Genomic DNA, 25,147 nt, shown 5'->3' with positions numbered 1-25,147 from the left:
CGCCAGATAACGGGAAGTCAAACATTACACTCCCACATAAATATGCACACATGCGCACAATCCGAGGCACAAACATAAACATACTCCCGACTTTAAAGTGTTTGTCCCGGCTGCTTATAACCTCTGAGGTAATGCGTCATTGTCCTAGAGGGACACTATGTACACCTCACTGTGACCGAACATCTGTCGTACAGTTTGTTTTGTTAAAGGTGCCAGTGGGGGACGGCCTATAGAGAGTACTGAGGAGAGATGGATAATGGGCACTGGCTAATTTCTGATGCTCCAAACTTCTCTTATAGTGAATTTCTGCGACAATGCGTTTAAGAGTAAATTGAAGAATGGATGCAGGACAGACGTATAATTTGTGTAACAATGATGGCAATAATTATAGAGAAGAGTTCAAACAATGATGCCATCATGAATGTGGACTTACCCCAAGGTCTTTTCCTGCCCACTTGCATTCATCCCTCTTCGAGGGAGTGGCAGGCCACGCAATCTGTGCAAACAAGAAGAGACAAAGTCATACTGGGCTGGAGGTGCAGAGCACAGATGTACATGTTGGTCCATGAAACATGAAGGCAGTGAGTCAATGCAGTGAGTCAATGCAGTGAATCAGGGGGAAGGCCACATTTGGATAATTCCAGGGGAATGAGAAATTGGCCTGATGTATATTGACAGCTCCTAGTTAACTCACTTCCTTATTTCCCTCTGCATTCCTGGTCATACCATACGTGTTGTGTGTACTTATGCATCATATTATGATGCATAAGGGGATTGCTTTTTAAACAGTATAATGATAGGGTGCATGAAAGTAGAGATGGAAAGGGGTTAAGGTGACTCGTAAACAAAACATGTTCTGTGTTTATGTGAAATTGGATAACATACATGTGTAGGAACACGTAGGATTATTACCCTCCAAACTTGCTGTGTTGATGTAGACATTTAATAATGTCTAAATATGAGTTCTGGTTCAAATGATGGTATTAAAACTCCTTTCTACTTTTCAAATCTTGAGCATGTGGTTGTACTTTTTCTAAAAAACATTGAGTTAACAGGCTTTTGCGTCATTGTTTTGGAAAAGATAGGACTTATTGTGAAATAAATAAAGGCTTGTGCTGTTAGAAGACATCTATCTGTGGCCCTCACATGAATTATAAACACACATGGCCAGAGTGTACAAGTGGAAGGGAATAATTATATACTAAGAATGCGATTGAGCAAACGTTCTTTTTGTTGGCCCTTCAGATGTGGATAGACAAAGGCAATGTATGCACATGCACGTTCATGCATTTGTATTTTTATACAATACACACACATTCCTCATTCTATTCCTAGACTTTATCTGCTCTCTGGATCAGCTGAGTTCTCTGCAGCTCTGCACATTTTAGGGTAATTACATTAGATTAGCTTAATCACCTCTTTTTGGCCTTTATCTGATAATGATGCAAAGATCAGAACAAAAGAGCGGGGAAAAATGCACATCCGAGCCAAGGGCAAAAATAATGAAGTAACACTCTCTGTCTCTGCATTGACTCTGTATTTTTCAGCACTTCCATTCCCCTGCTCAGCTCTCTGCAGCCTGCAGGCAAGTCTGTGTCTATGATGGCAACCCCAATCGGATAAAAAGACTGTTAACCTAGTCCAGGTGGAGTAATGGAATTATGGACAGCCCTGTCTGGACCGAGACAGACAGTGGGAGGGATAGAGGGAGGGGAGAGAAATGTGGTGTAATGGACTCCAGAGGGAGAAGAGAGGAGAGAAAAAAATAAAAAGAGCTCAAATAACTCCTTGCTAACTGGACCAAAAGAACCTCATGCGTTGAACTCTCACACAAACCTATAAAATAACCCTAAAGTGTAAGGAGTTTTACCATTTTGTGGTCTCTGTTGATGTTAACGAGGTCGAATGAGAAGATGTGGTCCTCTGCTCCAACCAGTAGTCTCCCTCGCTCCTCGTCCAATAGGAAAGCGTCGTAGCTCGAGCTGTTGGCCAAGCCATTGAAGGTGACGAGGTTACTGGACTCTAACATCTCTGCAGAGAGAGAGGAGAAAGAGTTAGTGCCGATCATGAATTGGGAATAACTAGCAGAAGACGAAAATATTGATAAATGAACGGTTTGAAAATGAAATCAGTTCCACTTTTATACAGTTCACTACAGCAAGTTAATACATTATAAGTGTTGACTACGGAAATACATCTGCAGCAAAAATGTGGACTATAATAGCGTAACTATTCAAACTTCAAATATCAGTATGACCCATGTTGAGTACTTATTAGTCACACAAAAATATATTTGCAATACAAATGATTAGATGGTCGAGTGTTGGAAAAGTGTGCTTGTCTTTGCCCAAAATACAAAAATAATTCTGCCAATCAAGATGCCCTGTTGTAGGAAATCTGTTACTTTTTCATGTTTCCTTAATTGCTTTTCCACCCACGCATTTGCACACACAGACACACGTCAGTCAGGTATAGCGTGAGACATTTGAAGTGAACACAGCATGCTCCAATCAGGGACGCGGTTCAGACTGCTCAGCCGTGTGATTGGTTGAATAATTCATATGGAGTCAGGGCCAGGGGAGACACTGTTTGTAAGTAAGTATGTGTGGCATGTAGCTGTAAATGGGTTATTATGTAAATCAGCGTTCAAGAGTTTGTCACTGCACATGGATTTCTGCGGAGTTCCTTTCAAGTGTACAACGTCGTAAAGTAGAGACTAACAATGTGCAGCCAAGATAAATGGAAACCAGCTTTTTTACATGTGGGTCAATGTCCAGCCAGACCTCAGACAGTCAAGTTAATTTATAACCACCAGAGATCAGTTCCCACTTGGATATTAATCAGTAATACATGAAACATACGGAATGTCCATCTACCTCTTTATTTGATTGTATTGAACAATCAAGCTGCATCGTCGATTTTAGTTTTTAAAATGACAGAAAACCATTTCGATGATTGGTTAATACCTTTAATAATTAACAAGTAAAAGTAACAGAAATTCACTTTTTAAAATGAAAGATTCTGCTGTTTCTCTGTTTTATGGCACTGCAAATGTAATGTGATTATAAATCTAATATATGTATATCTGAGTGGGGTCCTGACATTGATAACATCCCCTTTTTTTTTTAACATGTTGCGACATTTTCTAGACTAAGCAAATTATTCATTAATAGAAAAATAAGCCAATAATGAAAGATTCATCGAAATAATGTTAGCCCAATTAAAATACGTATTTAAATTACCACAATTTATACAATTATGGAATGGAGAAAATAACCACGAGAATCAGAAGCCAAGTACATATCTTTGATGAAAGAGAGGAAAAATTGGTAAATTATAAAACACAAAACATTTATAATGTCCAGGTCCATAATCTGACAATTATGAGTATTAAAACGCTATATCTTATAAATTGGTATCAATGTGTGTTTTTTTTCTCTTTCTTTCTTCTCTTTTCCTGATTTTTCGATTGTCATGTAGTTCTTTTTATGTATCTCAGTTTTTATTTTGTTATGTATGCCTTAATAATTTCTTAAAATGCAGACAAAATAAATAAACAAAATGAACCCCTTCAGCATCAGCCTCCACTTGGTCCATTTGATACACACCATGTGCTTCATATTTTCACTCCAGGTACAGCCTTCCAATACATCAGCCTCACCATCACACTATCATCCATCATCATCAGTGTCACCATACAGCACGGACACACGCAGGCACACAATATATAAAACCAGCACACACACACACACACACACACACACACACACACACAATACTGTAGTGTATATATAGCATAAACACACACATTCACACACACACACGGTCCGGTCGAAGCATTGTGATCTCACTGCAGCGCTCTGATTGACGGGCTGCTATAGGAGCCATCTGCGCCCCCTCACACTGTGTAAGATCTCGGACATCTGTGTCTACATAAAAGAAGGGATTGATGGTCGGGGAGATGGAGGTAGTGGTGTGTCGCCCCCCGTGTGTGTGTGTGTGTGTGTGTGTGTGTGTGTGTGTGTGTGTGTGTGTGTGTGTGTGTGTGTGTGTGTGTGTGTGTGTGTGTGTGTGTGTGTGTGTGTGTGTGTGTGTGTGTGTGTGTGTGTGAAGTAGCAGTGGGGTGGATGAGAGGGAGTGGTCGTCACCTCATAAAGACGGTTGCAGCTCATCTGCGTCATTTGGATTTCAGTTTGGAGGAAATGGAGTGGGTGGGCATGAATGGAGGTCTGTGGATGTGTGTGTGTGTGTGTGAGAATTTGTAGTGAACCGCAGATGGGTTGAGCGTATGTGTGTGGGTTTTACTGTAGGTATATTTTTCTACAGTGGCCATTCTATGGACATCAACGTCCTATAATCCTGAAATAACGATGACGAGACATTAAATACTGCAGATAAGAAGAAGTCTAAGCCATTTTGTTATCAGGTGGTAGCCAATCAGATAGTAGCCTGTTATTCTCAGTTTACCAATCAGATTTGAAATCGCAGGGTCAGGAAATGAGTTGAAGGAGAGAAGTAAGCAAATGTGATTTCCAGTCCACAGAACGCCAACGGAGGTCCTATTATGTTTCAAACATTAAGTAAGGGAAAAATAATGTGTGTGGCAGAAAGTCAAGGTGTAAAAATGGGAATTGAATGGAAAATAGTTTAAGGCTTACAGAAGATTAAGATAACAGAAAAGGGAAGTTAAGAATGAGGATATGGAGACATAAGGCCAAACGCTCAATAGTGAATGAAAAAAGACGGGACATCTCCTCCTAACTTCCATCTACGTGACAGACAGTATCTTCTGAAAGTAAGAGGCAATGTAGGGCAAACCGGTCTGTCACGAAAGGTTTCCCCCAGATGGGCCAAAGAAGGAAAAACACACACGCATATTTCAACACGTGGCGATGCCCGACAAAGACACGGTGGCCTCAGCCTGCACACACAAACACACACAGAGAGGCTTTATCTGAGCTGGGATCTGCTGCGGTTTGGAGAATTGGAGGAACTGGGCGTAAGGACCTCTAACCTAAACACAGACACGCTCGTTTGGAAATGGAGCACGGGCAGATTCAGGGCGCGCAGCACGGCTCATACAAAATACAGTAACCAAGCAAAGACAAGAACCCTAGAATAACACACACTGGGAGGAGGAGCAGGTTCAACATGTCTGTATGCGCTCGGCTTTTAAAATGCAAGTAGACCCCCCTCAACTGACATGCATATACAATATATAATATATCATATTGACCTAAATGTTTACAGCGCATCAATTCTCCCTGAACACACACATTCTTCCCAGACTAAGTTGTAATCCAATCGTTTTTTCTGCCTATGCAGCATGAACTAGTGGAACAGTGCGCACACTCAGCAGCTTCCACCTCCAACACACTCCCTGGCCCCGGACCCTTCAACACACACACATTAAAACACACCGTCTAACACACACACATGCCACACGCGCCCCCCCCTCACCACACACAGTCTGCTTACACTCACCACTGGATACACATTTAAACATATACTAGTGCATGAATATGGATTCCACTCACTTCACACACACATGGCGACACACACACTCTGTTCAGTCCACTTTCATCGCACTTTCTCCTGTTACATGCATCCTCTGTCTGCTCTTTTTCACTCACACATTCTGTTTCATACATATTGAAAAGCACACATTCAGGCCTGTGCAAACAGCCACTGACATACAATCACACACACACACACACACACACACACACACACACACACACACACACACACACACACACACACACACACACACACACACACACACACACACACACACACACACACACACACACACACACACACACACACACACACACACACACACACACACAGATGTGAATATGGAGGCACATCTGCAAAGATATGGTGAAATTGAAGTCTGGGCAAATTAGTTGTTTAATGTTAATATTAAAAGTGGGAATCTAATCCAAAAATAACTATACAGTATTATCATCATACCTAATTCAAGATTCTTACATCAACAAACAAGCATTTTGCAATATGCTGAGTATTACATTTATTCGCTTTTTTTCAACAGCAAATTATGCAATTTAACAACTTCCTGCCAATCCTGCTGATTTCACCTATGACATCAAAATAAAAAATAAATAATACCATCAAGTGAGTTGACTGTAAAAGCAATTGTTACCAGAAATTGCAATAATAATAGTTAAGATGATGAGTATGTGTACAGTATAATGACAACTTTGCAAAAGAAAGACATTTGAAATTCTATTCTGTACAAATGTACCCCCAACCCTAGTTAAAATATGGTTGGAAGATGAAAGTTTAATCACAAGTTATTAATCTAGATATATATATATATATGTATGTCCTATCTAGGTGGGGCTTGAATGCCTTCCATACAACACAAACACAAACACTATATATTCAAGAACCCCACTTCAAACTGGCAAATACAAGCAATTCATTCAAATTAATTATCATTTGTCGCTCTGTCACACTCCATTATGGAAAATAACATGGCTCTTGTCTTAAAAAGCCCCGGGGAAAAAAAAGGACTACATTTAAAATTCAAGTGCAATTGTCTGTGGAGTACTCTTCACTCCCCCATCCTCGGAACAGGCAGACGCTTTACACGCCCACATGCCACGCAATAGCGGAATAATGAAACTGCGTGAAAGAAAGGCGACGGGGTATTAAATTATGTTTATCTGACTGTGCGTGTGCGCTGCTGAGCGAGTGTGTTTGAGTGACATTAAGTATAAAAGCCTGACAGAGGAAAACACTTGACTGCGATTCAACAGATGGATAATATTCCATTAAACTAATGCAGCACTGTTCAAGTGTTCCTCCTGTGCATACAGTACGGCACAACAAGAGGAGAGGGGGTTTTCGACAAGTGGGACATTTCACTTTTTTACTATTCATTTGGTTGACAAAGCTTTCTTTTTCTTCTGCTTTTGGCAAGAGGTTCCTGACTTACACCCAAAAGGTGTGTTTCTGTGGTCTGTCAGAGTGTGTAAGTCTATTTTACTAAAAAGCTGACAGGCAGGGAAAAGAAAGACAGTTCGAAAAGAAAATGGCAGCTCAAAAGGAACTGAGAATTACACGTGTTTTTCTTCATAATACACGGCTGGCTTCAGAAAAGCTAAGACACACAGTTCTGTAATATCTGCAGTGGTTTAGGTTTGGCATGTCAATCCTTCTGTCTGTCCCAACTCTGCCTCTGAATGCTTTCTTTTTTCTCCGTGTGTGGTGCGGTGTGCGTTTTCCCGCTCTCACGATGGCCTCTGCCACAAAACACAGGTGTCGGGGAGAAAAAAGACGAGACGGCGGCCTCATGGAAATGTGCGGAGAGCTTTGCTTAACAAAGTGTTCAAATATTATCCTAAGCTCAAGGATATCCGCACATGCCTCAAAAGTTCACCTCCCCGCTCCCTCCCTTTCTCTCTCTTTCTAAGCACGGAAGCAGGTGTGGGTTGGTTTCCATGGTGACGGTGAGTATAACACAACCTGGGTCGGTGGATTTCTCATTCAGGTTCAGCAGAGTGACAGGAAATGTGCTACCTCGCACACGGCGCCGTGAACTCTATCATTCAGAAGAGCTTCCACATGTGTTTTAATACAAAGGTGCGCATGAAAGTGTGTGTGGAGTAATTATTCATTAGAAAACACACTGAATATATTTTTGCTGTTGCAGCCATACTGTACTACTTTCCAGAAACGATTGGTTGGCTTTCTAGAAATTCAGCTCTGCAAAACACTGTTGAAATAGAAACTTATTTTTTTTAAATTTTCAACCGAAATGACGCACAGCTATAATTCAAAGTCAAGTAGTGTATCTTATGGGACATTTAAATACCACACTGTCTAGTGAATATGACTGAGATCAAGTTCAACCATAGGATATGTATCATAGGGACTAACACGGAAAATACGACCACATCCCAAACCACAAGAATCTATATGAGTAGTCTAAGTATGTGTTGAATTTCACCATACAGCATCATTCATCTTTCTCAACCAAAAAAGCTAGACCTCCTCGTCACCGCACGACATCGAGGGAGGAAGAGAGAGAGAGAGTGAGGACGGATACTGAACACACACTAATCTGAGAGTGGACATGAGCAGCATAATAGAGACCAGAGTAATGGAAGCAAAGTAAGGCAGAAACATGAGCACAGATTAGAACAAAAAAAAAAAAGGACACAAGACAAAAGCGGTTGAATATGGATCCGTTTCATTAGTGTGTGTCTCCTCCTGTCAATGGACGGCTGGACCACAGAGAGCGGTTTCCAACCAGCGCTGTGGCCACAGACGGCTCGAGGCCTGGCCATGTGCACCGCAGAAAGCCCACTCACACACCACTAAATGCTCGCTGTACAACCAGGCTGCTCAGACTCTCTGGTTCCTATTACTTTGAAGGAAAACACACACACACACAGACACACTTGCAAATATAAACTTTTGAATGCAAATACAATCGTCGGCATTTTTTAACATGGACAAATGTGCCATGTGTATCCACGCGGCCAATCACATTATCACTCCTCTGCAAATCTGTGCAGCGAGAGGGAGACGGTGCTAGTGTGAGTCAGTTTGATGGATGGACTTTGAGAGGAACCAGGCTGTGGTTAGCGTGGTCATGTCTGGAGCCACTGCCTGTTAGTGCAGCCTGTCAGCTGTACCGTGTAGCCCAATGTCAGCCCTGACATTTTATTAGAAATTAATGAGGCAGGGCTACAGATCCCGATGTGTCCGAGGCAAACTGTGACAGCAAACACGTTGATGCGACACAGACACAGATACAATCCACAGGCACATTTCTGCTCTGCTCTCTATTAATAAAAGGTGCAACAAAATGAGGTTTTGGGAAATAAAAGTATGCAGCGTGTGCTTTTAACGTAACGCAATAGCAGTGGGAAATGATAATCCACAAAATCCTCAATCTTGAAAATTATAAAGTCAAGATTTATGATTGTAATCTTCCCAACGTCGTAATTATGTCTCATCCAAATTCTGGTATTTATGACAGAAATACATCCAAGGGAAAAGATATATAACTGCAAATTTGGAGGGATGATTATATCGCTAACAGTGGCTATAAGTCTATAAATCAGGGCACTGAAAAAACTGAACCGTTGACTCTAATTTCACATAAGTGTATTAGGTTAGTAGAAAGCAATAATATTAGGTTGAACCTAGTATCTTGTATTTAAACTTAATGTCATTGATTTCCTAATTATGTGAAATGTTGTGACCATTCACATTAAAGTCAACGTATCAGTGAAAGAAGTATCAATCGTGTACAAAACTTCATCACACACTCTACTTTTTTTAAACATTTTTGTTTCCACCGCCACTCCCCATTCTTCCTCTGCGTGTCCGTCTGTTGTCCATCAGTCCCCCAGTCTTTCTGCAGAGATGTCCCCCTCATTTGTAACTCGACCCTGTTGAGATTGAATGGTTCACCCTTTCTCCATATGACTGACAAAACTTAGCAGGTGGCGGGACCCATTCATACCCGCAGTTCAGCAATCTGCAACACGCTGTAACCCAAGCCTTCATCCCAAACACAGATGCAAAGACGCAGGGTATTTTTCCCGCATGCGTGTCCATACACTGCTTATGTACACACAGACGGAAATGTACACTGAACACGCACAATTGCTTGCTGTGTACGCTCATTAATCTCTTCGCGAACGCGCACGGCGATGACATTAACTCCTGTTGTGGCTTTTATGAGCACACATCAGGATTGTTTTAAGTAAGGATTTCGGTTTTAATTAAAAAGCACTGTAATTAGGGAACATTTAAGGAACACTGGGGCCGTGCTTGACATTCCAACGCACACACCAACTTGGAAAGCAAACACATGCAATCGGAAAGGTCATAAAACTCAGCAATTACTCCAGAGTGTGTTGCAGCATGGGGTAATGAAACAAATCACTCGTGCCGCTTTCATGTATTCGTCTAAAATACCTATAATAAGACAAGCTAGATATGGTATCAAAACAACACCACACTCACTGCAATAGTACACGTAAAAACTCAAATGTTGACTTTAATTAAATGTATTAAGTCAACATATTTCACATAACTGTATTAGGTAAGTTGAAACCAATAATATTAAGTTGAAATAAAAAATTAGGTTTAACTTAACATTATTGCTTTCAACCAACCTAATACAGCTATGTTATTTTTTGTTGACATAATACATTTAATTAAAGTCAACCTTTGCAGTTTTATCAGTTTATGCTAGTGTAAAATGGCAACAAAAACAATTGACAGACATTAAGGGGCTTTTTGTTTTGCAAGTGCATTGGTGTCATTGCACAATTATCTGTGGGGCAATGAGTGTCGACACACATTCTCTCTGTGACTCAATTATGCCATCTTTCAACTTGTGGTCAGGTATGTGAGTCAGTGCAAGGAAATGTCATATATTTGGATGTAACATAGGGGCATGATTGAAAAAGCAAGCCACAGCAAAACATTGGTTTATAGTATCGGAATGTGGCCGTGTGGGAGCAGCCATGAGGGTAGTTCAGTGTGTGTGTGTGTGTGTGTGTGTGTGTGTGTGTGTGTGTGTGTGTGTGTGTGTGTGTGTGTGGGTGTGTGTGTGTGTGTGTGTGTGTCCAAATAGAGTTGAAATGAAGGATAGCCAAATATATGTATCAACCAAGCTGCAATCAAAGAGACAGGAAGAGGAGACCAGCATACACAAAATAAAAAAAACACACAGCCTACTAGAAGATTGTACTTAGGGTCTGCGGTGTTGTGGTTCTTTGAGAAGCGAGGGGAGGGAGGAGGGGGTAGGAAGAGAAGAACGATGAGAAATAAAGAGAAAAGGGAGGCAGACATCTCCAAAGTTGGCGCGTTGGGAGAACACCTTATAATTATCTACATCCGCTCTGTGAGCCCCAGCCCGCAGAATGGACAGATACAACAAAGAGAGCAAGAGAGAGAATCTCATTCACATATCAAAGAAGGAATAGACACACTGATCAACCATACAAACACCCACAAACAGTTCATATTTTTTATAGGCAGGCACGCCCACACACCAAACACACACGGACACAGGCTTATTATGGGGCTGAGTCCAGACTGCGTTGAGTGCGGTTCCACACCAAGTGTCTATTTTGAAGGGTTGTAAGCCAATTCCAGATTCCCTGTCTCTTTCTCCGTCTCGCTCCGTCTTTCCTCCTCAGTTCCTCCCATGCAGCCAGCGTGGGGCATGGCACTACGAGGTCAGGCAGTAGGCTCCATAATTACCCACGCCGAGGGTAATTATCAGGTTGTTTGACGAGGCCTTTTAAGTGTTAAAGTGCCGCCCGCTGGCTCCTTTTTACGGATCACCATCGGGTCAAGTTTAGAGCCGCAATATATGTTTATTTTCACTTTCAATGAATCAGCATGATTACTCTATTAATCGTTTTGTTTATTAAAAGGTTCAAAAAAGGTTAAATGGCAATCAAAATGTCGATTTATAAAAAAAAAAAAAATTATTATTATTAACTTTACAATTCTATGAGAGCATCGTTTTAGAAAATATTTGTAATTGTTGCTCTAAAAGTGACTAAACCAATCCATTTATATATTCTAAATTGTTGCCATTTATTTTCTGTCGATTCACTATTCAATGAATTGACTTATTGTTTGAGCTCTTGTGGAGTTTTGCAGTTTCATGGATCTCCCCTCATACTGTGTGTATCTGGGTGCTGTATGTGCATCGCTTGACCTTTAGGGGTCAGTGTTCCTCCTGATGGCCTTTCTACAGCGTGGGAGGGGGTGGGAGATAGATTGTGTTCAGGAATGTGATTGTGTGCAGCTATGCATTGATCCAAGGGAGTGTGTCATTGTTTCATCCTTTTAACGTATGAGGTTGCTGTATTGCAGTAGTGCAGCAGCAGCATTGTTTATATTACATGTGCAACAATAAAGTGCTTTTATTCTTAAATAATTCAAATATTTTGATAGTTGCGATTTCCCCACCTCTTCCAGGTTATGATGACTCACTTTTTTCAAAGGAATTGGGCTGCCATTTGTTGCCTTAAAATATTACAACACTAAGATTAGTTTTAACTTGGACTTGAGTTTCAACTAATGTCTCCTTCTCCTTATGTTCCTAGGTCAAGGCAGGGGAAGTAAAAAAGCTATTCTGATCTCAAGGAGAAGAGAAAATCATTAACTCTTGTGATCATACTTCTGTCCCCGTGAAGCCAGATCCTTTTAGCTGAGAGAGATGGCTAACTGACCCCACCGGGAAATCATTTACTCTGCACTTGCTGCGCCAGCCGTCCCAGGAGAGGTAATTTTATCTACCTGCCTGCATTTCTCAGTCGTTCTACGTCTCAAAGTGCTCACACTGCAGTCGTTCGTGTGTCCTTTCCAGCAGACGACTATCGGTCCCTGGAGGCGTGTCATCAGCGCTCGTTTGAGAATAATTTCACGGGACTCTGCTCGCATGCTCTGTGTTTATTTGACTGCCCAAAATCACAGACCCTCCTTGTTCTTGCGACTGTCCCACTCCGGGGCCTGAGTCTCTCTTCCGCTCGTGTGATCGTCCCGGCACACTCTTTTGCTCGGCGCTCGTTTGACTGTCCTTCCCAGGAGGATTCCTCCTTGTCGTTTATTTGACTTAATTACTATGCGGGCTTGGTGGAGGGAGAGGGGATGAGTGACACTTCACTTAACAACCAGCCTCCCTTCCTCCTGCGTCGTCTGCTGTATGTCTGCCAGCTTATCCTTCATTAAAAGCAAATCTCTCCTCCCACCGTCACCCCCATCCCTCTCGCTCACTCCCACCGCCCGCTGCACAGTGGGTGTTAACGGAGAATGGTCCCCCCTGACAGGCATCGAGAGAGCCATCAAACACCTGTGGGCCCGAGACACTGCCGAGCGGAACCTCACAAAGACGCCGATGCCTTTACACCCCAATGATAATGCATATACACAATGGTGGAAACCAATAGCAGTTTGAAATCACAAATAATTACAGAAACAGCGATTTTACGGCACAATAAAACACCGATTTGTCAGCTCATGTGCACGGGCACACGCACAGAACCAGGTGTCTAATTATAAGGGCACATGACAGACCCGACACATTTTTCTGCCTCGCTAAAACACACGCAAACTCACCACTTACAGTCTAAAAAAGGGAGGGCATCACAAGAGAGGGTGTCGAGTCCTCGCACCAAGATGTTGCATGAACACACACACACACACACACACACACACACACACACACACACACACACACACACACACACACACACACACCCACACACACACACACACACACACACACACACACACACACACACACACACACACACACACACACACACACACACACACACACACACACACACCAGGGCTTTGATGTACTTTTAGTACAAAATAATCGTACATCCACTAAAGTGCATCTGTCATGACTCGTTCCCTGCAGACCTGCCTTCTTGGTTTCAGGACGCTCATCCATCACTCGTACAGTGAGGCAATGCAGACTTTGATGCTCGATGACATATCTCTTGTCTAGTATTGTTGTCAGCAACATGTTCGCTTGTCAGACCGAACACCAAGGAGGATCACAAAAAAGGGGCTGAGGGGAACTATATTCACATTCTTTGAAAGCAGATGGCTGTGTAGAAGAGATGACATTTTCCCATCATGCCTAGAGGCTCCGTGTGAACTGACATAATGGAGCCCAGGGGATGTATGACTTGTAGCAGGTAAGTTCAACGATGATTCTTTCCAGAGTCCATGTGGTGATTGCATGTCATCACCCTTTTAAAATGCTGTGCCAACAACATGCTGAAGAAGCTCATTAAATGCTGAAATACAAAAGTCACATGCAACACCGAGCATCGGCACACACGCTTGGAAGTTTAAAGGGTGATGAAGGAAAATATACTCTACCAAAATTACAACGTGCGCTCTATCTAAAGAATAAAGCATGTCATATAGCAGGCCTCTAAACACAAGTTATACTGTAGCAAACGTCTGGGCTGAAGATAGAAAATGAATTAGAGTGACAAACATCACATTTATGACTGAATGTTTTCCCAAGATTGAAATGATCTGAGTGACCGAGGCTTTGGGTGACAGTCAAACGCACAACGGGATGCCGCTAAACAACGGCAAATCAGCACGTTCGTACGTTTTCAGAGGGCTTGTTTTACGAGAGAAACTGGACTAAAATAAAGAATGGAGAGACCACACTCGCAGCCATATACTTTCGGTCATGTTTTGGGACAAAGAACCACGATAGCCTCCCTCACTGAAATTAAAATGCACAAAAAGACCTTCCCAAAATATGTCAAAAATGTTGCCAGTTATTTCTAGCTGAGATGAAAAGTCTGCTATTACAAAGAGCCTGATTTAGTGTAGGGTGTGAGAGAGGAGACCAGACAGAGAGGGAGAGAGAGAGAGGGAGGAGGAGGAGGAGAGGAAGAACCGGCGCTCCGCAGTCTCCCCTCAAAATAACACACAAGCAGAGGGAATAACATGTTTGCTGTATACGTCAAAAGCTTACACGTGCACGTTATAAAAAAACTCCCTCTTATTCTCCCCCAATATATTCTGCAGCACATTATTTAATGCACACGTAAAATCAACACGCCTGTATAGTTTTCCATTCAAACCAAACTCTACAACTGTTGGATCAATTTAGGATTGAGTAATGAAAAGTGTGGAAACCTGCACGGCCCCTTAAAGAAAGGCTCTGTGTCATGACCGAAGTTTTTGGGACAGAAGCCATTAAAACGGAGGCTCCATTGCCTGTTCGGAGCACTTAACAGGGCTGTACAGTGCTAGCAGAAAGGGGACAGCACAAGGGGAACATTGGTACAGGGGCCAATATATACATTTGACTCCAGGCCTTCCTCAGCATATGGAACCAATCTGACTGTTCGTAAGAAGAATAGTGGACTCTGAGGGACAGGCAGGGAAGGAAGGAGTGAGTAAATGGGAGAGAGAAGGGTAAGTTAGATGCTGTGCGCACTCAAAAAACTGAACCGTTGACTTTATTTACATGTATAATGTCCCCAAATTACTCATGGCTGTATTAGATTAGTTGAAAGCAATACTATTAAGTTGAACCTACATATTTTGTATTTAAATTTGCTTTCAACTAACCTAATACAGCTATGTGAAATCTGTTGACATAACACATTTAATTAAAGGCAACGTTTCAGTTTTTCAGTGTTCTGACCAAGAGTGAATGAAAGAGACACAGAAATAGACTCACAGAAATAGAAAAAAAGGAATACTCAACATGAGAAAGAATGCATGAAAAGGAAATCTTGAAAGAGCAGCCAGGGGCGAGGGAATCAGACTAAACAAGCTACGTTAAAAGCACCAGCAACCATGTATCCTGGAGACGGGGGGGGGGGGGGGGGGGGGTGGGGGGGGGGGGGAGCAGAGAATGGGCTTACCCTTGTATGACAGCCTTAGCCTGGGTACGTTGTGCTTGGGCTCTCCACCTCTTCCAGGCTGCACCGCCCCACACAGCAGCACTACAATCCCAAACAGGTAATCCATGATGCTGGAGCACTGCTGGCTGGCCTCCAGACCAGGGGGCACTCACACCCCCGACCAGTGCCCAGAGATGAGTGTCTCCCTCTGGGGTACGCCGAAGCCTGGAGAGTCCCTCCAAGCGAGAACAGAAAGTGGAGCTTCCAGGGAAAAGGGGAAAAAATCCTGGTGGTGCTCCCCAGCTCAGAGAGCAGACTGTAGGGGGGACTGTTCTGTGGTGTGAAGTGGGTGGAGGGGTGCCGCTCACATGGCTCCCTGTGTGGAGGTCCAGGCTTAATAGTCCCTATCTGTTCCCCCCCTCCCCAGGTGAAGGCTTCAGCTGGAGATGAAAGGTAAAGCAGATCCACAACAGTCAGGCTATCCTTTTTTCTGGAGTATTTCTTATGTTATCTCTCTCTCTGTCTTCTGGCTTCTTCTCTCTGAGCAGACACTCACAGCAACCCTCTAATCCTTGTGTGCGGCTCCACCAGACTGCGAGGGAGAGAGAGGACGAGAGCGAGAGCCACACCATCCACAAGAAGAGAGGGGAGGGAGAGCAGCTGAGGGAGAGAGAAGGGGAGTGCTGGTGAGAGAGAGAGAGAGGGGGGGGGCAGGAGGACTGGAGAGCGCCGATGCAACCAGTACGGTGGAGAGGAAGTGTGCTGGATACTGAGGGTTTTATAGTGTCCTCGCTTCCGCAATGATTTCCTATTTAGTTAGTCATCAATTTTCCATTTCCTTTAATATCTCACAGCCAAGCCTTTCTTTGGAAAACCTCAAACCAAGGCTGGGTTTTATTGCTGCTGTCAGATGATTTGCAGGTCACCTGTATGTCCTAAGGCTAACGTCTGACAAAGATTGACATACTGAAGTGATGGCTCCTAATAAATCATATTTGTATTAAGCAGAATTAGAACTTAACGAGATGTGAATGTATTTTTTTTGTCCAAATCCTGTATTTTATCTCAATAAAGTTACATTTTCTGGTTAACATTTAGTATGGTAAGAACGGCATGAAGTGTTAGTTCAGATTGAAAACGCACTCTTGACGTTGGAAACAATATTTGTCATCTTATCTCTTAACATTTGAAAGGTCTTGCAGGTATTTCAGAATCAACTCAAAATAAAGTGGTTTATTATTATTATTATCTAATTGTAAGATTTATTTTGCTTTGTCAGACTTTTTTCACCATGTCATGATGCTCCAGATCTCAGGAAATTACTTGTTGAGTATGTTGTTGTTGTTGTTGTTGTACAACCAATAGAAACTGAATACATCTATTACAGTTACAGGAGTTCTAGTTTACATTTTGTATAGTAAGAACAGCAGAGAGTGTACATTGTTCAGATTGAAAGTGCTCTCTCGACGTTGCAAACAATTAATTGACAAAATAAAAAACACACACTCAGTCTTCCTTGTTTGGCCAATTATCATGAAACTGTAGATTTGTTTAAAATTGTAATTAAGACATTCATGTTGGATTAAATGTTGGGACTGATTTGTTGGATTTTGTCAAAGAAACCAAACTGACATCTTATTGGAAAAAACACTATTTAAGGGTAAAAGCACACTCTGTGATTTTTTGTATGATATTTACAAGTAACGTATTTTTTGTAAGTAAACAGATTTCACAAAGAGTAGTTAGATCACTAAATATAAGAAAGGCCTGTGAATGATCCTCCACCTTATCTCTTTACATTTTAAATGTATTGCAGATCTTATTTATGAACTTATTTCCCCTCCGGCTTGAACCTTGGGTTTGAAGTGAGTGTGGGGGTTAGTAATAATGGGCCTGGGTGACATGGATGAAGAAAAGCAGTCACAGTCCTGGGAAAAGTTAGGAGGAATAAATCAAGACAAAACAAGAGGGTCTAATTTCTATAAAAGCCGTATCATGTACACTCTAAGCCCCGCTTCAAAAAAGTAGATTATAAGGAAAAGTTAGAAAAGGCTTTTGAGTTCCGAATTTACATATTTTTTCACAGAGTTACGAGGAGTACTGTACATCAATTACAGATCACAATTTTCCCACAGAGAGTTTAGCCTTTGAGTGTGTGTGCTGGACTTATCCGGATGAAATCTGGCGGTTGAGGGGAACACATGCTGGTAGTTAACCTGTGTAGTCTGGGACAGATCCTGTATCTGGTTAAGTCATTCACATCAGCAGGGCAGGTCAACAACAACCCCCCCTCCCACCCCTCTTCTTAACCCCCACTAGCCCCCGCAGGTGTGTGTGTGTGTGTGTGTGTGTGTGTGTGTGTGTGTGTGTGTGTGTGTGTGTGTGTGTGTGTGTGTGTGTGTGTGTGTGTGTGTGTGTGTGTGTGTGTGTGTGTGTGTGTGTGTGTGGGCACCTCCTGCTTCCTCTCAGAGGGTGACATATCAGCGGAGAGGTGATAAAAGCTTTGATAAACAGGAGTGCTGATGTGTCAACTCACACACCTAAAGACCCTTAAGGAAAACAACCTGAGAATTGGGCTGAATTAGCACAGTGAGTGTGTTTGTGAAATAAGAGTACCCTTTAAAGACTCCTACTGTGCTTTGGGGAAAGTAATTATTGTTGCTGCATTGTAAAAAGGTCAGGGTTTTGTGTATGTTTGTGTTTTCTATAAAATAGCAGCAAGTAATTATGTATTGGGTTGTTTGTGTACTAAATCATTTCTGGAAAAGTTTGAAAGAAGCGCCGATTGTTTCCTCTAAAGAACTCCAATCTTGTTTTTAGACCATTGCTCCTTTAGGTAAAAAAGAGAAGTGCTGAGATCTGGAAACACTCTATTGTTGCTAAAAAGTATTAGCGAACGTTGCTAAGAGAAAATAAAGGCAAACGTTAACATAATCATCCAAACTGTCCTTTTTCATATCCATCACAGTTGATTGACCTGTTTATACTGACCGTACTTGTGGGCATCCAGTTATGTAAATGTAAATGAGTAAATGAAAAATGATATTTATATTTAGGGCTCTCCTTAACTAAAGACATGATTTGTCGAATAATTAAACTAAATGAATTAGCTGATTTAACAGGGTGCATTGTATTTCAGGTTAAACTCTAAGTAAAGTGAAAGTCTGGCTCAAAAGTTGAATTGTTTAGAACTTATAAGATTGTCTAAGTCACATGCTAACATTATGATATGCTTACCTTTAACCTTTGTGTGCTGTTTGGGTCTGTGGGACCCGTTTTCAGTGTTTACTAAAAGAACATGTATTCAATTTAATTATTTGAACCTGCTTTATTTGGGGGTGGACCTCACCTCCTCTAGGGGGGTCCTCACCTCCTCTAGGGGGGTCCGGGGGAATGCACCCCCGGGAAGATTTTTGTTTAAATGTTGAAGTGAAAAGCATCAATCTGGAGCACTTTGAGCACAACATGAATTTCTGGATACAGCTCTCAACACTCAGATGAAAGGGAGCTGTATACTTTTCAATAATCCAAACATCTTTAGAATATGATCACAAATAACAAATCATTTAAACTTGTTTATTCTTATCTTATGTTACCTAGTTAGCTTCTTTCTTTGTATTTATGCATATTTTACTAATCACTCCCCTTTTAAACTTTTTTTTTTTTACTGTCCTATAGTACACATTGGAATGATTTCTTACTTTATTTGTTACAACTATATTAAATAGATAAAGGTGTGCTCTCTCTCGCTCTCTCTCTCTGTCTCGCTCGCTCACAGAGGCTGTGTGCTCCTCCGTGGCGATGAAGGCTTGCGTTAAAAAATAATAAACATATTTTAAAGTGGGGGGACACAAACGGGATTTCGAAAAGTGGGGGGGACATGTCCCCCCTGTCCCCAGTGGAAATTACGCCATGCGTATGTGTGCGTCAAGTGCAATAAATATATATGCAAGTTGCATCACACACACAGTAAAACTCTGGCCCTCATGTGCTGTATAGGCTGGCATGACTAGGCTGTTCAATGGGGCTGATGTGTTGTAGATTCTGCCAGAAGGAAAATCACGGTCACACTCCTCATGAAGCGGTGAACTGCCGCTCCACATTGCTTTTCTTCCCGACTGTAACGCTGGTCCTGCAAATCAAGCAAGAACGTGATTGGTCGATATTCATTGTGGGGGGTGGGGGGAGGAGGGGTGTTAGATAGATATAGAGTTGTAGTAAGTAGATAGAGTTCGCTATGATTGAGATTTCGTTTATGCATAGGGTAGATTCTTTTAATTACATTTCCTATTTTTTTTGTGAGTATTTTTTACATTTTGGATTTGCTTGGCGAGCTACTTATTGAGGGCTTGCGAGCTACCGGTAGCTCGCGATCGACGTGTTGGAGTCCCCTGGTCTAAGTAGAGTGTTTTTTTTGCTTTGTGAGTCTTTTCTTGCCACGTCATGATGTTCGTAGGGAAATGACTTGTGTATGTTGTTCTTACAACCTAAAGAAACTGAATACGTCTCTTAAAGTAACACCCACGTTTTAATACCCAGGAACTCGACAAGTCACTCTTTATCTGTTGTTCTGAATGGATCCGTGTGCCTACATGCATCCTCCATTGTGCATTCACTTGCACAACCATGGCGCCCACGTCCTCGTCTCTCAGCGCCCCTTTAGTCTAAACAGCCTTTTTACCTGTTTACCCAAAACAAAAAGACGTGTGGACAGACACATGAAAAGTACTCTCTTCTCGCTCTTAGCATCGCTCCATCGACCCCAGCCTCTCTCCTCTGCCCCGATCAGCCACCTTTCTCCCATTTGTCTGCATTAGCCCAACTAATGGCAGCCCGGCTACTTGCATCGATCTTCACCGGGGGGGGGGGTGAGATGTGCAGCAACACGCCTTTATGGCTTGCCCTTTAGGGAGTGCAGCAACAGTCCGACCTATCCTCGCCGATCTATTTGCGACCACGCAACAACCCCCCCCCCCTAACGGCACCACAGCCGGAGTGGCCCTGAGTAATGACGACTTAATAAATGGTGACACGCTGTTGGCGGTGGAATGAGATGCCCATTGACAAGGAGCTTCCAGAGGCTTTCAGCGCCTGCCGGTAAAAATAGAAGAGGACACGAGACACCGTGCTTATGAGGACACAGCGGATAGGGCGTCAAACAGGTCCGTGTGTGTGTGGCGGGTGTCAATGTGCTGTCACTGATACGCTGGTGTATCTTCATCCGGTGGAATGGGAAGCGCCGTTAATGTTTTGTGCAAAGAAAATGATTACGGTAACGTGACCCCAGATGTCTGTTTTACAGAGAACATCGGAAATGTCCCACCCTGTACACACACTGCCCTTCGACCTCTCCCGTTCTCAAGCACACGCCTACAAGTCTGCCCGCTCACATCCTAACTGACCCAATGTCCCAGAGGCCATTGCCACTGCTAGCATGGAATAAATAATTGCTGCTTCGATGAATGACTTATGAAGTTCAAGGTATTAACTGCCATCACTTTTCCTTTGCCCCAGAGGATTCCTCTTCCTATTCCACACCAAATCCCTGCTCCATGTTACAGGAGGTCACACACAAAGCCCTTACTCAGCGCATGACATGTTCAGGATGAGGAAAAGGTGGGAGATAGTCAGGAACTAAGGGCGGAGGGACAGAGGAAGAACAGTAGCAAGGAGTGTGTGATATTACAAAGCTGCATTTCCGTTTGAGAGGAGGTGAACTGCTATCCAAGGCCAGACAAATGGAAAGGCAACAAGGCTTGATTGTGTTTTATTTGCACACAAAAACTGACAAATGTACTTTAATTGAATGTATTATGTCAACAGATTTCACATAACTGTATGAGGTTAGCTGAAAGCAATACTATTAAGTATAAATAAAGACTAGTAGGTTCAACTTAATATTATTGCTTTCAACTAACCTAATGAAGATATGTGAAATTTGTTGACATAATACATTCAATTAAAGTCAACTTTTCAGTTTTTTCAGTATGTATACTTTCAATGGGGCTGATCATATGACTCCATAAAAGAGGCAGCAACAGATCAGAAATAAGGAAAGTGAAACTGTAAAACGTCCGCACATTGGGGAGTTTTACTGACAACGTTTACTGCAAAAGGGAGGATAAGATGAGGCACATGAGTTAAGGAGATAACTGTGCAACTCTGGACTTTTCATCACACACATTTGGTTGTAAAAAAGGAAAATCACCTAATATATCACCAGTTGCCCATGCGTTACGTCACAATTAAACATTTACCTGAATGTGAAGGCATGGGAAAGGAAGGAAGAAAAAGAAAGAAAAGGAAAACACATCTGTGTTGTCCATCAGTATTGTAACTCTGTAATCCTGTCTGCCTAATAAAGGGCTGTACAATGAGCTATATATCACACTATATGAGGCCTGAAGGTAACTCTCAAATTGCATGTGAAAGTGTCTTTTCAGGGTTTCTAATATTTCTAACATAGAGACAAAGAGATAATTTAAACAGAAAGGACAGCTGGAGCTTGATGGGAACAAGGTCTGGCAGGTACATGACATACTTCGACCTATAAGTAAAGTCACAAAAAACATGAAATCTTCTCCCTATTTCATCATGTGTCCAGTCAAGTGCTGACACCTGTTTCTGCTCTTGCATGCTCTTTTAGCCTAGTATAACTCTTCAAACCAAGTGGTGGTTTCATTAAAAATCCATTCTAGAGCTCATTAACAATGCTTCCACTTCGAAAAACCCCGGCGGAGGGAAATGGGAGGTTTCCCTCCATTTCATCGCTTCTCAAAAGGTCATAGGTCAAACCCCGGGTTTACAATGGGGTCACGCAACCCCATCGTGTGCATGACGGAGCTTGGGTAATCTCTTTTAGCAAGTGCCTTTCCACGCAGCTCCATGCGTGCACATCCAGTTTCCGCATCCACTCAAGTACAAGTACGGGAACGAGAGGATAAATAAACACAAGTGGAACCACATTGCACCATGGGAGAGAACACTACGGAGCTGTAACATGTGTTGCAATAAGGGAGGGATGAAGGGGGAAGTAGTTGGGCGTATTTATTCATCGCTGATACATTTCCATCCATCTTCTGGTGACGGAAGTCTCCTGTGGAGCTCTGCCTCACACAGATGTGTCCGCTCCACTCATACGGTGACGGCGGATCAGGAACCGCTTACAGGAAGCGAGGAAATCGGACTGAAACGCAACACTGATTCATAAAATGTGATCTTCTGCCGCTGACGTTGGTGTGGGGGAGGAGGACGGAGGAGTTGTTTTGTATGACATCAGCTGCTGTGCACTTGTTGAGCAACAACACTCCTGAGCTGTCTCCTCTCCTGAAGTCAATGATAGTGATATACTCTGAAAGAACTCTAACGTTGACTTGAAATAAATGTATTATCACATTATCAAAGAATTTCACATTACCATTAGGTTAGTTGAAAGCAATAATATCAAGTTGAAACTAATATTTGTATTTGAACTTAAAATTATTGATTTTAATTAACCTCATAGTTATCTGAAACCTGTTGATATAATACATTCAATTAAAGTCAACATTTCAGTTTTTTCAGTGGAGACTACATTTAAACTAACAGGCTTTTTAATTCAGAGCAGCTGCAAATCAAGTCGGATGTTTCAAATGATTTCTAAGCGACTTCCAACCCGGAGATGAAAGACTTCTCAACTATTTTGAGTCTAAAGGAAGCTCATCATGAGGCCCCACTGATGCGGAAAGGACCAATAGAAATGGTGAAGTGAGGGGGGCGTGGACTAATCCATGACCTGAAGGATTTCTTTAAATGGTATGTATATGTAAATGCAAAACACACCATTTTTGAATGGAGCCTTGTTGGGGGAGGCTTTACATTTGAGGTTGGGCTGGCACAACAGTGATGAAGCTCATTATTCCCTTTATATGGCCAAAATCAGGAGCTTATAGGCCTTTCAGAAATGTGGTTTCCTTACCCCTGCACCCATCTACACACACAGTTAAAGAGAATACAGCTTCTGAGATCCCTCAAAAAGAATTAGCTTCTCTGCCGAGTCGCTGAAATTAAAGTGTAACCTAATTGCGTGTTAAGGGTTTGCTAAGGTGGAGATGATGAGACTAAGACCCCATTTACACGGGAGTGCAAACGCAAACGGACCGAATTCGTTATCAAAAAGTCTTCCGTTCACATGCATTCGGCTCATTTAACGCGTCCGTTCACACGAGTCCACTGGAAACGCTGTAGTACATATGCCGGGCCTGTAAGTGGCGCTGTACTCCCGCACGAGACCGCTCGTAAGCGCTGGAGACGCTGTAGTACAAATGCCGGGCCTGTAAGTGGCGCTGTACTTCTGCCACAAAATACACCAAAAGCAGCGAAGAAGACCCCCGAGCATGGTTGCCCCTCTGTTTATGCCCCGCGGTGAATTTAGCAAGTTTTAGTAGTTCATGTAGTTCTCCATGTCCACTTGTTGCTGATGGTTGTGGTAGAGGAGCTGTAGATTTTGCACTAACATCTGTAGCATGGTCAGTAGCAGTAGCTACTGACCATGCTACAGCAGTGAGCAGCAGAGGTGGGGAGAGGCGGGGCTATGGCTTCATCGTTATCAGGAAAATGATCGTATAGGACGTACACACGGAGCCGTTTGGCCCCCCAGAGCGTTCCGTTTGCAGATCTATCCACCTTGGGACCCGTTATCGTTTGCGGGGTCCGTTTCCGCGGTTCCGTTATGGCCTCGTGTGAACGAACGGGCTATACGAAAGAGAGAAAAGTATCAGATACAACCCGTTTCGTTCTCGTGTAAACACCGCCTAAAAGCATTGGGTCAACACCTTGTTTATTTCATGAGTGTGGCTGGACAAACCAAGCATTTTTACTCTAAAGATTAAGTGGTCTTCTAGATTTCTGTCAGCCTCAAACTCTCATTGCAACTTGTTTTCTTGCATTTCATAATAAAGATTGTAATAGTTTTCTGTAAAATTAAGGAAACAAACATATATTTTACAATTTAACAACTCTGACAACTTTGACATAACTGTATTAGGTTAATTGAAAGCAATAATATTAAGTTTAAATAAAAAAGACTAGGTTCTACTTATTATAGTTGCTTCCAACTAACCTAATCCAGTTACGTGACATTGGTTGACATGATGTATTTAATTAAAATCAACGTCTCAGTTTTCTTCAGTTCATCAAAGGATAAGAATTCAAGCTGCACATTAAAAATGGAATGTGTGCAAGACTTCAAAACTGTGAATGGAAAATGTTATGAGACAGACCGGCCTCTGTAAGCATACAGTATGCAGTAACAACACACCAAACAGACCAAACACACATCCCAAGTTTGGAATCCTGCAAGTCATGTTTCATACATATCAGGTGGGGTATCAAAATCTATACCAACTAACATCGTCTGCAACCATAAACAGCTTGTATATCCATGTCTGTGTCACACGAGAGTCTGAGTGCGACGGAATAGGACTTGTACAGTGTATGAATCTTCTGGCTGCTCCATACATTTCTCCTGTCATGAGGAAATTCTCCCAGTATTCCTCTCTGTACGGCTGACAGAGCAGGAACAGTGACACAGCACTCCGTCCCGCTCTTCTATTAAATATTTACACGCTTGTGAAACATATAAAACTAACCGCCGGCGCTCGCATTACTGCTCCGGCAGAGGAGTCACATTTAATACGGATCACATTCACTTCCAAGAATATGCATGTTAAATATGGAGAGGCAGAGAGACAGACAGATAG

The 25,147-nt window shown here is 42.4% G+C and overlaps 1 protein-coding gene across 2 annotated transcripts in view; it reads right to left on the bottom strand.

Annotated features, from left to right (window-relative positions):
• sema3aa (sema domain, immunoglobulin domain (Ig), short basic domain, secreted, (semaphorin) 3Aa) overlaps positions 1–16,427 on the bottom strand; it is a 33,280-nt gene extending 16,853 nt beyond the window's left edge. The window contains exons 1-3 of one of the 2 annotated variants that reach the window (XM_034133471.1): positions 15,429–16,427; positions 1,871–2,031; positions 434–496 (exon numbers count right to left, since the gene is read on the bottom strand). In XM_034133471.1, coding sequence (XP_033989362.1) covers positions 434–496; positions 1,871–2,031; positions 15,429–15,534 — 330 coding nt within the window. In that variant the 5' untranslated portion in view covers positions 15,535–16,427. The remainder of the gene's footprint in view (positions 1–433; positions 497–1,870; positions 2,032–15,428) is intronic. The other variant, XM_034133470.1, reaches the window with a different exon arrangement.
• Between the last annotated feature and the right edge of the window lie 8,720 nt (positions 16,428–25,147).

This window comes from Trematomus bernacchii, unplaced genomic scaffold, assembly GCF_902827165.1.
Source record: "Trematomus bernacchii unplaced genomic scaffold, fTreBer1.1, whole genome shotgun sequence".
Taxonomy (NCBI): domain Eukaryota; kingdom Metazoa; phylum Chordata; class Actinopteri; order Perciformes; family Nototheniidae; genus Trematomus; species Trematomus bernacchii.
This window is presented reverse-complemented; position numbering and strand designations above follow the sequence as displayed.